The sequence below is a fragment of the Phyllobates terribilis genome, unplaced genomic scaffold, assembly GCF_046119375.1.
Source record: "Phyllobates terribilis strain yellow unplaced genomic scaffold, ASM4611937v1 Scaffold_8__6_contigs__length_399053987, whole genome shotgun sequence".
Lineage (NCBI taxonomy): Eukaryota > Metazoa > Chordata > Amphibia > Anura > Dendrobatidae > Phyllobates > Phyllobates terribilis.
In genome coordinates, this window is record NW_027362768.1 from 152346871 (window position 1) to 152361420 (window position 14550).

The 14550-nt window shown below is 42.5% G+C and overlaps 1 protein-coding gene across 3 annotated transcripts in view; it reads right to left on the reverse strand.

Moving 5' to 3' along the window:
• The window catches only part of SLC5A9 (solute carrier family 5 member 9), a 103667-nt gene extending 90474 nt beyond the window's left edge, over positions 1 to 13193 (reverse strand). For 2 of the 3 annotated variants that reach the window (XM_073643516.1, XM_073643514.1), the window contains exons 1-2: positions 13049 to 13193; positions 9126 to 9247 (exon numbers count right to left, since the gene is read on the reverse strand). In XM_073643516.1, the coding sequence (XP_073499617.1) occupies positions 9126 to 9247; positions 13049 to 13058 (132 nt within the window). In that variant the 5' untranslated portion in view covers positions 13059 to 13193. The remainder of the gene's footprint in view (positions 1 to 9125; positions 9248 to 13048) is intronic. The other variant, XM_073643515.1, reaches the window with a different exon arrangement.
• Between the last annotated feature and the right edge of the window lie 1357 nt (positions 13194 to 14550).

Here is a 14550-nt window from a genome sequence, read left to right on the forward strand (position 1 = left end):
CAGTACGGCGCACTATGCGGGGCCATGTATACAGTACAGAGCACTATGCGGTGTCATGTATACAGTACGGAGCACTATGAGCACTATGCAGGGCCAAGTATACAGTACGGAGCACTATGCGGGGCTATGTATACTGTGTGGAGGACTATGTGGGACCCATTATTCTGTATGGAGGACTATGTGGGTCCGTTATTCTGTATGAAGCACTATGTGGGTCCCATTTTACTGTATGGAGGACTATGTGGGGCCCATTATTCTGTATGGAGGACTATGTGGGGCCATTATACTGTATGGAGGACTATGTGGGGCCCATTATTCTGTATGGAGGACTATGTGGGGCTGTTATTCTGTATGGAGCAATATGTGGGGCCTATTTTACTGTATGGAGGACTATGTGGGGCCCATTATTCTGTATGGAGGACTATGTGGGGCCGTTATTCTGTATGGAGCACTATGTGGGGCCCATTATACTGTATTGAGGACTATGTGGGGCCCATTATTTTGTATGGAGGAGTATGTGGGGCCATTATTCTGTATGGAGGACTATGTGGGGCCATTATTCTGTATGGTGGCCTATGCGGGGCCCATTATTCTGTATGGAGGACTATGTGGGGCCCATTATTCTTTAGGAAGGACTATGTGAGGCCCATTATTCTGTATGCAGCACTATGTGGGGCCATTATACTGTATGGAGGACTATGTGGGGCCCATTATACTGTATGGAGGACTATGTGGGGCCCATTATTCTGTATGGAGGACTATTTGGGGCCCATTATTCTGTATGTAGGACTATGTGGGGCCCATTATTTTGTATGGAGGACTATGTGGGGCCCATTATACTGTATGGAGGACTATGTGACACATTATACTATATGCAGGACTATGTGGGGCCATTATTCTGTATGGAGGACTATGTGGGGCCCTGTATACTGTATGGAGGACTATGTGAGCACATTATACTATATGCAGGACTATATGGGGCCATTATTCTGTATGGAGGACTATGTGGGGCCCATTATACTGTATGGAGGACTATGTGAGCACATTATACTATATGCTGGACTATGTGGGGCCCATTATTCTGTATGGAGGACTATGTGGGGCCCGTTATACTGTATGGAGGACTATGTGGGGCCCATTATACTATATGCAGGACTATGTGGGGCCATTATTCTGTATGGAGGACTATGTGGGCCCTGTATACTGTATGGAGGACTCTTTGTGGCCATTATACTGTATGGAGGACTCTTTGTGGCCATTATTCTGTATGGAGGACTATGTGGGCCCTGTATACTGTATGGAGGACTCTTTGTGGCCATTATACTGTATGGAGGACTCTTTGTGGCCATTATACTGTATGGAGGACTCTTTGTGGCCATTATACTGTGTGGAGGACTCTTTGTAGCCATTATACTGTATGGAGGGCTGTGTGGGGATTACAGTTGGAGAATCATACTGTGATGGGTCACCATTCTTTGTTGGAGGGATTGAGGGAGAGGGGTACAGTAGGGTCATCATACTGTGAGTGTGGAGAAATTCGCTGTGGGGGTATCATACTGTGTTTGGGGGCACTTTTGTTTGCATCATACATTATTATCTGTTTCATTCAAGGATCTTTATCCTCTGTCAAATTACATATTTAAATTAGGCCGTTGGGTTATATGCCTTTTACTGCTTTTACATAACATATTATAATATTCCACTATAATTTTTAAATTAATCATTATATTTGATAAAGAAAAACTTCCTCAATTGTAGACACTTTTTTAATAAATATCAAGGCTGGTCCGCGACTTTGTCCAAGCTTTGAACTTTGGCCCTCTGTGTATTTGAATTTGACATCCTTGGCTTTAAAGGATCCTATCATGAACTATCTACACTGCCCTCATTGCTTTATTTGCATCACTAACAAGCTTTTTTCATTAAAATTGGTGGTAGTATAATGATTTTATAACATTATATATACTTTGTCCTACCTGCTCGTTTTCAGTAGTGTTAAGCGAATTTGTTTGGCATTTCAAATTAGGGTTCGTGTTCGGGGTTCCGGCTTGTTCGCGCCAAAAAATCGGCAATTGGCAATTGCCACGAACAAGCCGGAACCCCGAACACGAACCCAAATTTAAAATGTCAAACAAATTCGCTCAACACTAGTTTTCAGTCACAGGGGTGTGATCCTGCTATTCGGTCACTGCTGGTGCCGCCCACGTATTTGAATATTGCTCCCGGCAAGCGCTATTATGGTGGGGCGCATGCGCATTTCTACATGTCCGGCGCTGGTCTTGCACCTGCGCAGTGAGACTGTGTCGCTGCTAATGGGCCACTGCTGTATGCTTGCCCCCTAGGCCAAAATTTGCCAGCCAGCCCCTGTGTGAGGGGCTGGTGAGAAGACGATGTACTTAGTCAACGTTTAATGGCACTCTCAATTAAATACTGCCTCTGCTGGTTGGACTGGACAGGCAGGAACTGCAGGACAGAGAGAATGTTCCCTGAGGGAAGAGATTGAAGGGGACACCGGGTCAGTTAACAGCTGTGGTGCAGTTGCTAAAAGGCCGGGAAACTCAGTTGGCGCCAGTATGTAAGAAGAAGAGGACGAGCGAGCAGTGGGAAGGAGTTGTGGCCGCCACAAGAGTAGTGGTTCCTGGGAATGATCTGATCCCAGAGGAGGCCAGACATCTTAGGTCAAGCCCCAAAGCCTAGACTTCCCCTGTCAAACCCAGAAGCCCATATTTCGCAGGTCAAGTCCTGAAGCCCAGACTTCGCTGGTCAAACCCTGAAACTCAGACTTCGCAGATCAAACGCCAAAGCCAATACTTCACCGGTCAAGCCCCAAATCCCAGACTACCCCTGTCAAACGCCGAAGCCCGGACTTCGCAGGTCAAGCCCTGAAGCCCAGATTTCGCATGTTAAGTGCCGAAGCCCAGACTTTGCCGGTCAAACACCAAAACCCAGACTTCACACGTCAAAATCCGAAGCCCAGATATCGTCAGTCAAGCTCTGAAGTGCAGGCTTTACCGGTAAAGCACCCAAGGCCTGATTCTGATCAGAGGAAAGAAGAACTCCAGTCGTCCTTAAAAGAAGTCCGGGCCATGGCTTCCAGTAGAGACGTACAGTACAGACTGTGGGACAGGCTGTGCTTCAGGGACAAAGACGGTCAGAGTGAAGAGCATAGTGTGCATCTGACGTGCCCCCTGGGCCGTGGGGTACTCGGTAGCCCGGCCGGTTGTTGCTAGGGGAGATGTCACAGTGGCGGCGACCCGGTCCGTGACCCAGGGCGGCCAATAAAAGGGGATTTTATAGTAAGGGGATTATAGTTTTTATGAAATGTTCGTGACGCCACCTGAGGTATGCGGCAAAAGGGAGCCGCCGCTGCGGAGCAGGTCCTCTGGAGCTGATGTTAGTGCAGCAGAGTTGGTTTAGCTCTCCACAGGTAGAGCTTAGCTCCAGGGCATTGCAGGGATGTTATAGATGAAGTAGGTGTGTAGGGTGGTGCAGGGGATGATGGCGCAGTAATAATTCACAGAGACAGTGGGGTGCAGTCTTCAGGCTTTTACTAACGATTTTTAGACTCCAAGTTACCAGGGCCAGGGTAACTTCCCACGCCGTCCTGTGTTTACTCAGGGAGGGGTTCAGCAAACTCCCAGGTACCTCCGGAGTACGTAACGGGACCCCCTTCTGTGTGTTCCTTCTGGCCGTCTCCCTGCACCATACACCCAGTGTCCCAAGCCAGTGACCGCGGACCTTGTCAGGCGACATTTTCTCTGTCCCCTGTGTCCTCAATGGCCACCTTTTTGGCGAGTTAGATGTGCTGTTGGCTGCAGCACCTGAAATGCTGCACCCTCCGGTTATCTAGTTGAGACTTGAAGAACTCTGCTAGTTTAGGGGCCGGTCCCCTCTCTGCGGCCTGATCCTTCCACGTTTCTGCAGACTCGGGCGTACGGGTGGCCTCCAGCACTGCCCGTGTCCCTAGGATCCTTTCTGTCTTACTGGAGCCTTTCTTCCTGCTCCTCTCCTCTCTTCAGTCTGTCCTGGGCCTCTCACTAGGCCCTCCTCCTGAGCACTCAGACTGTTCTGACTGACTGACTGTTCCCCTCAGACTGGACTGCACTCACAAGATGGCTTCTCTTTTTATATCCTCCTTCTCAAGTGCTCCCCTGAACTTCTTCCTCCACCCACACCCACTACATGGTTCCCCCTCTCTTGGTTCCCCCCACTCCAGCCAGGGACAGGGCTCAGCACCGCAGCAATGCATCTTGCCCCCTCCTGCTGATCTGGAGTAGTGTAGTGTTGGATGCAGGAGTTAGGGTCCCGGGCAGTACTCCATCCTTACCTGAGAATGAGATACCACACCTCTGGGTGAGATGCAGTACCTCTGTGGTGACTGAACCCGCAGGGGCGCCACACATCACGTGACTTACATCTCTAGGACTTGTGGGCTAGCGGGAAATACCAGTGACCCCATTAGGGCCAGTGTAACGAGAGCGCTGACACTTAAAGGAAATACAACTGTGATGTGCCTGGTAGGGAGAGTGATGCCGTTAAGCTGAAGCATATACAGGGTGGTCCAAAAGTAGGTGGACAGAAAGTGTAATAAGGTTATGAAGGGGGAGATTTATCAAACAAAATCCAGTAATTGTAGATAACATTATGTGGAGTGATGAAGCTTCTTTCTAATTTTCCGGCCATATTAACAGACATAATTGTATTTACTGAAAAAACCTTGGTTTTATGCTTACACTAGGGATCAGTCTCTCTGCCCTTGTCCATATGTATGTCACTTGACAAATGGTAAGGTTTTTAATATTAGAGTTAGGACTGTTCCATAAGGGTTGCCGTGAAGTGGCGGAATGGCTTTCACATTATTTTGATCAAAATTATGTTAACTAAATACCCTTTATTATTCATTATTATTTTTGCACTGTGCTATTTATACATCTACTTTCAGTTATTTGGGTATTTTTCTTGTTCTTGGTTTCTCTCTGTTTAATGGCCTTGTGTGAACATGCATTTACATTTTGCATGCACATCAACTTACGTTTCAGTTCAGACCTTCAGGTTTTTTCTTTGCAGTCAGTATGCTTTAGTGCATATAAAAGGGTGTGGCCGCCCTTTGTCTGGGCTGAGACGCTCATTTTGCCTCGGTTTTATGCTTACACTAGGGATCAGTCTCTCTGCCCTTGTCCATATGTATGTCACTTGACAAATGGTAAGGTTTTTAATATTAGAGTTAGGACTGTCCCATAAGGGTTGCCGTGAAGTGGCGGGATGGCTTTCACATTATTTTGATCAAAATTATGTTAACTAAATACCCTTTATTATTTATTATTATTTTTGCACTGTGCTATTTATACATCTACTTTCAGTTATTTGGTTTTTTTTCTTGTTCTTGGTTTCTCTCTATAATTGTATTTACTGGTATAATGAGAACATGCATTTAACATTAGAGCAACAACTAAATGAGCCTGGTGTCAATGTTTGGGGTGGTATTTCAAGTTTTGGTGTTTTAGGACCAATATTTTTTGATGGAACAGTCACAGGAGATAAGTATCTTGAAGTTCTAATGAATCAAGTTGTTCCCCAGTTACAGCAACAGCCTAATTCAAATGACCTTTATTTCCAACAAGATGGGGCCCCTCCACATTATTCAAGAGTAGTCCGCGAGTATCTTGATGAAACATTTCCTAATAAATGGATTGGCCGAAGAGGCCCACTTGATTGGCCGACACGTTCACCAGACTTGACCCCAATGGATTTTTTCTTTTCGGGAGACAAAGGACAAAGTTTATAGTCGAAAACCAAAAAGTGTCAGTGATTTGAAAGATTACATAAGAGATGCATTTCAAGAAATTAATACCCAAAGAGACTTGTGCAAAAAAGTTTGTTGAAGCGTAAGAGGCAGACTTCAAAGCTGTGCAAATTGTAATGGAAAACAGTTTGAGCACCTGCGTTAATAAAATTTAAGGGCTTTTGTATTATTGTTCAGAATAAAATTTAATTGTCAATGTTATGCTTGTGTTAGTAAATATAATTTTATATATAAATCAAAATAAATGATATTATTTTCTGTCCACTACTTTTGGACCACCCTGTATATTAAGCATCACTATCCACCGTCGTTTAACTGCTAGATAAAAGGACAGTGTAAAAATACTGGAAATAGAACGTTCAATAGACATTGTATCTAGTCTCAGAAAGCGTCATAATTAGTGTTGAGCGAGTATGTTCTATTAACCCTTTCGCCGAGTATGCTCGGGCCGAGCTCCGAGTAGTTACAGCTGCTCGGTGATATGGTTGAATCGCTCCCGTGTGCATGATTTGCAACTGTTTGACAGCTTTATTACATGTGAGGAATGTTTAAGAAATAGACATTCCTCACATGTAATAAAGATGTCAAACAGTTGCAAATCTCGCACACGGGAGCGATTCAACCATATCACCGAGCAGCTGTAAATACTCGGTGCTCGGCCCGAGCATACTCGGACAGAACATACTCGCTCAACACTAGTCATAATATATTGTATAGATCTTGTTACTGCTAACCACAATATTGCACTTCTCTGTACATGTATATATTTATTTAGTTAGATTTTCTTCTGTGCTCGTTAAACACATAGTTTTGTTTGAGTCCCACTGTCTCCTCATTGTCTGCGCTGTTGTATCCAAGCACCTGTTTACATACAAGAAAAATCAATGAAGTCTGAATGATGCTTTAATTTTAGGTCTGCATTTTATTTATTCATGTACTGAGGAATTCCCATATTCCTGAGTGTTTTCTATTTCTGCATCTTGCTAGTGACCTTTGTATTACGTGTAATTACATATAATGACTGAAGATAGCAGAGACAGCTGATATTGGAGTAGTGAAAACCAGACAAAACTAAGATATATATCCACGGTGTAAATTAATTAATTGCACATGATCATTTACCATTAAACATTGGGTGTTGGTTCCCTACTGATATACCATAGCCAGAAATCTTTGTGCATGGAGGAGAATATTCACATGGACTAATGCATGGGCGCTCGGTGCACCCTTGGTGTGGACAAACATTTAAGTGCACTTTCCCACCTGCTTGTTTTCCCTGTATTCCCCCACCGGTTCTATGATTGACAGTTCTGGCTTTATAGAGCCAGAAAAGGGTGGAGGTTAGTGATGAACGTAAGTGTTCGTTACTCAAGTTTGCCGAGGGTGCACCGAATATCGTGGGTGCTCGAGTGAGATGTTCGCCCTCACGTTTCACCGCTGTTAGACAGCCACAAAACATGCGGGGATTGCCTGACAAACAAGGGCAATCCCCGCATGTTTTGTGGCTGTCTAAACATGCAGGAACTTGAACATGTCATTCGAGCACCTGCGATACTCGGTGCATACCTGAGCACCCTCGGCAAACTCGAGTAACAAGCACTTGCGCTCATCACTAGTAGAGATAGATGGAAAACAAGTAGATGGGAAGGTGCACTCAACTGTTTGGCCACACCAAGAGTGCACTGAGCGCCTGTGCTTAGTTTGAACAGTCATTCTGTGCTGACAGACTGCGTTTTAAGGGTTGTCCACGGCTGCAAAAAGAGTCTGCTGGTTCTTAAGAACAACCATGAAAGTATATCTATTAGTGGGATCTGCTCTACTCCATCTACTTAGAGATGAGTGATAAATATCAGACAAGACCCATTGACAGATGATCTTTTTCTTCTAGCCCCCCGAGTTCCCATAAATTAGCTGTCACACAGATTCACCCCTAAATTTTCTTCTAAGTTCTAGTCAAATACATTAAAATAAATAAAAAAAATACCAAACCATAAATTTAAAGATAAAAGCTGCAAAGTTTAGTTTGTGATGTTCAAGATAATCCTAAATCCTGTTGGTTCAATCTGATCACCACTTGGGATTTTTTTTTCTTTTTTTGGGCAGATCGGTTCATCCCGTATGGATTTTTATGTACCTTATAGATCAATAGGGTGAAAACAACATTCAAAAGTGAAACTAAATCTCAATCAAGTTCTTCCCAATACGTTGGTTGAAACCATTGGACATTGTTTTTTTCGGACCACAATAAGTATGGGGAACTGACCTGGTATCTGCTGGGGATGTGAGTACAAATGGCCAAACTGACAAATACTTAGACCTAGACCTCAGAATTTGCATGAGCGAGATGGACAATGAATGGATCATGTATGCATCATCATGTATTTTGGCCACTTATCGAGCCATATTGAGTAACATTGGATAATTTCCAGAAGGAACTCCATTTGGTGACTTTAAAAATGCCATATGGCCAATGAACTCACTTATCATACAGTATATGTTCTATTCTATTTTCTATGAAGAGCAATAGTTTCGAGCTCAGTGAGTGCAAATGCATCGGACATCCTTGGTATCTTCAACAGATCAATATCTTGCTCTTCTGGACAATGATCCTCCGAGAGATGAAGAGAATCTTACCCAATGGTTGTAGGTCCATGCTCAAGAAATAGAATTTTAGCCAAGCAGACAACTCATATTGTGCAATAAACTCAAGTACATCCATAACTGCTGATGTTGTAAAAACAAACAAGTCCATTGAGTCCAAACTTTAGGCCCAGGACAGAGAGGCATATTTTATGGTCCACGGACCACAATCGCCAGACTGACCGCAGCTTTCAAAAACCCGAAGTTACAACCTCACATGTGTCTACCATACTGTAAGTTCAGGTTGAGAGACCTGTGGTCAGTCCAGGCATTGTGGTCCAAATACAGACTACGCCCATCTGAACCAGCTTAATCCAACCATCTTGTTGTGTTCTACGACAAAAGACCCATGAAGCAGGTGCCAATTACCGTAACTGTTGGGAGAATTTTTTTTCTCAAATTTTTCCCTAATTTGGGACACTGAGAATACATCCATGCAGAAATCTAGTACCCTTGATCTGTAATATTAAACATTTCATGGTTGCAAAGAAAGCCGTGTCCAAAGGGACAACTCCAGATATTGAAGATGCAGATGTACAGAAGGGGCATCTGTGACATAAACAAATTGTAAAATTTGGTTTCAATGATGTCCAAACCATGTACTCAAGTCTAGTGATAGTGAATGGGTCTCACCAGGACCCGTAACGTATAATAGACAACATCTTAATAACTATGGACTTACCCATATTCCAACTGCAAGGACAAACACAAAATAAAGGACAACAACGATTATATCAGGAGTCTCAAAGGTGGCATATTTAGGACCAGGAGATGGGGCCCCGGTGATATTGTCCATGGTTCCTGCTGAACTGACAAATGCATCTCCTTCAGATGAAGTATAACTTATCTACACATTGATTACTAACTAGATGTTAATAACTAACAGAGTTTATCAACCTGCTGACAGCTGCCTAACAATTATTGATTTGGCATAAAAAATTGATGACAATCACTAGAGCACTCGAACCAAACAGCGGGGAAAATAAGTATTTGATACGCTGCCGATTTTGCAAGTTTTCCCACCTACAAAGAATGGAGAAGTCTGTAATTTGTATCGTAGCTACACGTCACCTGTGAGAGACAGAATCTAAGAAAAAAATCCGGAAAATTAGATTGTGTGATTTTTACATAATTAATTTGCATTTTATTACACAAAGTAAGTATTTGATACAATAGAAAAACAGAACTTAATATTTGGTACAGAAACCTTTGTTTGCAATTACAGAGGTCAGACGTTTCCTGTAGTTCTTGACCACGCTTGCACACACTGCTGCAGGGAATTTAGCCCACTCCTCCATACAGATCTTCTCCAGATCCTTCAGGTTTCGGGGCTGTCACTGGGCAACATTGAGTTTCAGCTCCCTCCAAAGATTTTCTATTGGGTTCAGGTCTGGAGACTGCTAGGCCACTCCAGGACCTTGAAATGCTTCTTACGGAGCCACTCCTTAATTGCCCTAGATGTGTGTTTCGGGTCATGGTCATGCTGGAAGACGCAGCCACGACCCATCTTCAATGTTCTTACTGAGGGAAGGAGGCTGTTGGCCAAAATCTTGCAATACAAGATCTCATCCATCCTCCCTTCAATACGGTGCAGTCATCCTGTCCCCTTTGCAGAAAAGCACCCCCAAAGTATGGTGTTTCCCCACCATGCTTCACGGTTGGGATAGTGTCCTTGGGATTGTACTCATCCTTCTTCTTCCTCCAAACACGACTAGTGGAGTTGATACCAAAAAGTTCTAACTGAACTTCAAATGGGCCTGGACATGTGCTGGCGTGAGCAGGGGGACCTTGCGTGCCCTGCAGGATTTTAATCCATGACGGCCTAGTGTGTTACTAATGGTAATGTTTGAGACTGTGGTCCCAGCTCTCTTCAGGTCATTGACCAGGTCCTCCAGTGTAGTTTTGGACTGATTCCTGACCTTTCTCAGAATCATCCTTACCCCACGAGGTGAGATGTTGCATGGAGCCCCAGACTGAGGAAGATTGACAGTCATCTTGTGTTTCTTCCATTTTCTAATAATTGTGCCATCAGTTGCTGCCTTCTCAACAAGCTGCTTGCCTATTGTCCTTTAGCCCATCCTAGTCTTGTCAAGGTCTACTATTTTGTCTCTTGTGTCCCTAGACTACTCTTTGGTCTTGGCCATGGTGGAGAGGTTGGAGTGTGATTGATTGAGTGTATGGACCAGGTGTCTTTTATACAGGTAACAAGTTTAAACAGTTGCAATTAATACACGTAATGAGTGCAGAGTAGGAGGGCTTTTTAAAGAAAACCTAACAGGTCTGTGGGAGACAGAATTCTTGCTGGTTGGTAGGTGATCAAATATTTATTTCATGCAATAAAATGAAATGTAATTATTTAAAAACCATACAATGTGATTTTCTTTTTAGATTCTGTCTCTCACAGGTGAAGTGTACCTACGATAAAAATTACAGACCTCTCCATTCTTTGTAGGTGGGAAAACTTGCAAAATCAGCAGAGTATCAAATACTTATTTTATCCACTGTAATAGCTGGCACTGACCGCCTATGGAGCGAGCTAAGCTCCAAACAGATGCACCCGGTATATAACGTCACATATTGGGATAGTTGGTACCATGCGGAAGACATATATAATCAGCATATGTAACGTTATTTCCCTTGTGCATAAGAGACCACAACATATCACAAAAAATCCACATTGTGTACAAATGGTGTTTACTGTGCACTCCTAAGGATATAATTAACTCTATATGATAACCCTACCCCCAAAGGTACTCTTATATAGCTCTTTAAAAGTGAATCTGCCAGCAGGTTTGAGCTACACCCTCTGAGAGCAACATAATATGTGGTCAGAGACCCTGATACCAGCGATGTATCACTTACTGGGCTGCTTACTGCAGTTTTGACACAATCCCTGTTTTCTCTGCTGCAGATCTAGCAGTGCTCAGAATGCTGAGCTCTGTATAACCCCTCCCACATCACTGATTGGCTGCTTCCTGTGTACACTGGGTATAGGCAGAAAGTTGCCAATCAGTGTTGGGGCGGGGTTATACTCAGCTTACACATATGATTGACTACCGGGCAGCAAGTTTACTAGTCCTCTAGTGATAATCTCCTGCTGAAAAAACTGATTTTATCAAAACTACAGCAAGCATCCCATTAAGTGATATATCGCTAGAATCAGGGTCTCTATCTCTATATTACACTGCTCTCAGATTAGGTAGCAAAATTCTGGTGACAGATTCCCTTTAAGGCTCCAGCAGTGCGATTTAGTTAAATAATATCCATGAAGAAGCAGGATGTGTGAAAATTCTTGAACTTGAAGGTGAGACGTGGTAATGATTGGTAAAGCAGATTATTTATTAGTGTTTAAACCTAGAGAAATAGCTAAAAGAAAAGCAATCCAATCCTAATGGAGCTCCAAGACACTTGTAATAAATCTGTGATCAGAATGTTAAAACCTGTAATCATAGCAAACTATTACTATAATCATAATGAGATGAGCAGAAAGTTTACACCAGTGCGGATGCAGAAAGTCCTCATCTGCTGTAGTCTAAAAGTGCTTAAAGGGGTTGTCTACTACTTGGGCAACCCCTTCTCATTCCCCATGTTTGCCCCCGTTAAAATAAAAACACCTATATATTCCTGGGGCTCATGTGAGGTTGTTATGTCAGCGGTCAATCAGCGCTGGCGTCACTGTCCCCACCTACAGACGTATTGAATATCAATAGAAAGCCTGCTGTCTGACTTCCTCTCGAAGTTCGATTTGTCTGAAGGCGGGGACGGTGATGCCAGTGCTGATTGGGCGTGGGGTATAGTATAGGTGTTTTTATTTTAACGGGGCCAAATATGCTTACCTGCTCATTGCTGGATGCAGAATGAGTCAACTGAGGATCCATCAGTGAGCTTGTTGTGAGGGTAGGGTTTATAACTCTTTTCTTACTTCTTCTCAGCTTCTCTCAGCTGGTTTATAACTAGGGATGAGCTTACCAATGGAAGTTCGGGTTCTGGTACCCTACCGAACTTTATTCCAAAGTTTGGTTCAAGTACCAGAACTCTACCCAAACTTGAACCAGAACCCGACTTCCATTGAAAACAGTGAAGACTCTCTCTCTCCACTAACTGTCCGGTACGAACAGTTCGGGATCTCTCATCTCTATTTATATCCACTAAGTTCAACTTCAATTTTCATGTGGTTGTAAATCAGCTGCGAGGAGCTCAGAAAAACATAAATAAAAGAAATACACACTTCCTGCCAGAATGAGCTTGCTTATGGATTCTCAGTTAACTCATTCTGCAAACAGCAACAGTGCAAAATTTTTTATGAAACCCAATTGCAAAAATGATTTTTAGCCCAAAATGCATCCATTTAAGAAAAAAAGAATGTCCCTCAAATGTGTCCATATCTTTTCAGCCCTGTACTTGACAAGTCTTTCAAATATATATTGACATTATGGTGTAAGAAATTCTATAATTTGTGAGCTTGATAGCATTACTTTGATCACAAGATAAAGATAAACCAAGACTTTTCATACACCAAATATTTCAATTACAGCGGTATACGAACAGTATATGACAATCAGGTGCATAAATATAGAGACATATATATTATAAGTAAAACCATACCTGCCTCCATGCTGGGACTTCCTTAGTTCTCTATTGTTTGATCATCCGGTTAAGAATTTTATATCAGTCCCTTCGATGTTGTCTTTAATATCGCAGCCCTCATTTCATATCACAAGTTGATGCTATTTGCCTGGGGATAGAATACAGGTTCTGCCAGTAGATTAACAAACACGTCCCACTTGTGATTTATGCATTGTAAAAGATTAGCTCCTGGCTCTTCTATTTCTTGGAACAGACGGGCTCATCACATCGGTAACCCCAATACCGAGATTTTGAATTAAACTGGTCCCAAAAAGCATAATTTGCTCCTTATTCAGACAAAGCAAAAAAAAAAATTGGCGGGAGAAAACACTTGCAGCATGCTGCAAGTGCATCCAAGTATCATCCGAGTGCAGTGCAATTACCGCGGATGCCGGCAATGGAGGAGATGGAGAAATGACTTTCTTTGTCTCCTCCACACCTGTGCTGCGATTGGATCGGAGCACAGTAGCACTGACACTCGGATCAAACTCTGACGGAGTTTGGGCTGAATGTCATTTGCATAATCGTCCCAATTCTCTTGAATGAGAGAATCAATGGCCGTGTGACCCTGATCTAATCATGACCTCTACAGAATTACTAATCTTGCCCAGCACCTGGATGTATGACTAAGGGTATGTGCACGTCTTCTTCTTCAGGAGGATTTCACTCTGAAAACCACCTGACAAAGCGCTAGCTAAACATACAATCCATTGTCATTTGCATTTCTATATGCAAACAACTTGTTGCTCACATATTCATTTTTTTTTCACCTTTTAATAGATTCAGGCTTCCAAAGACGCCAAGCGGTTAAAAGAAATCACCCGACAATTCTTCGAGAATTTTCTGTTTTATATTTTGTAATAGAAGACGACAGGAAAACTGAAAAGATGCCAGGAAGATACTTTTTTTTAATGTTTTTCCAGTGTTTTTGCTTAAAAAATGTTATTGTTGAAAAAAAATTAGGACTGGAAAATGTAAGTAAAAAAAAAAAATGATCAAAAAATGTTTAAAAAAAACCCCAAAAAATATTGATTGTCAAGAATATCAAAACGCGTTCGAGAAACAAAAAAAACACACAAAAAAGATGATTCCGAAAAAAAATGCAGGCACTTCCTAAAGCATTTTCCTATTGAAAAATTTGTTGGTTTCGCCTGCCTGGAAAAAAGTTATATGTACATACACAAAGGCCAGTTTCACAAGTCATTTTTTTTCTCATATATAAAAAAAATTGGTTTGTAGTTTTTTTTTCAGTGCGCTGGACCCATTTTTGGTCCATGTGTCCGTTTTTACAATCTTTCTTGCATCCTTTTTTTCTCATATGAAAAATAAAAACAAAAAACATTTTTTAACTTTTCTTATCCATTAAAAAGTTAAAGTACACACACAACACACGCATGAGAATGACATCCATTTTTTATGCCATGCTGCTATACTAAGGCCATTTTTGAAAGCAGCTATATTGTGCTGTCTTACACTCAAGT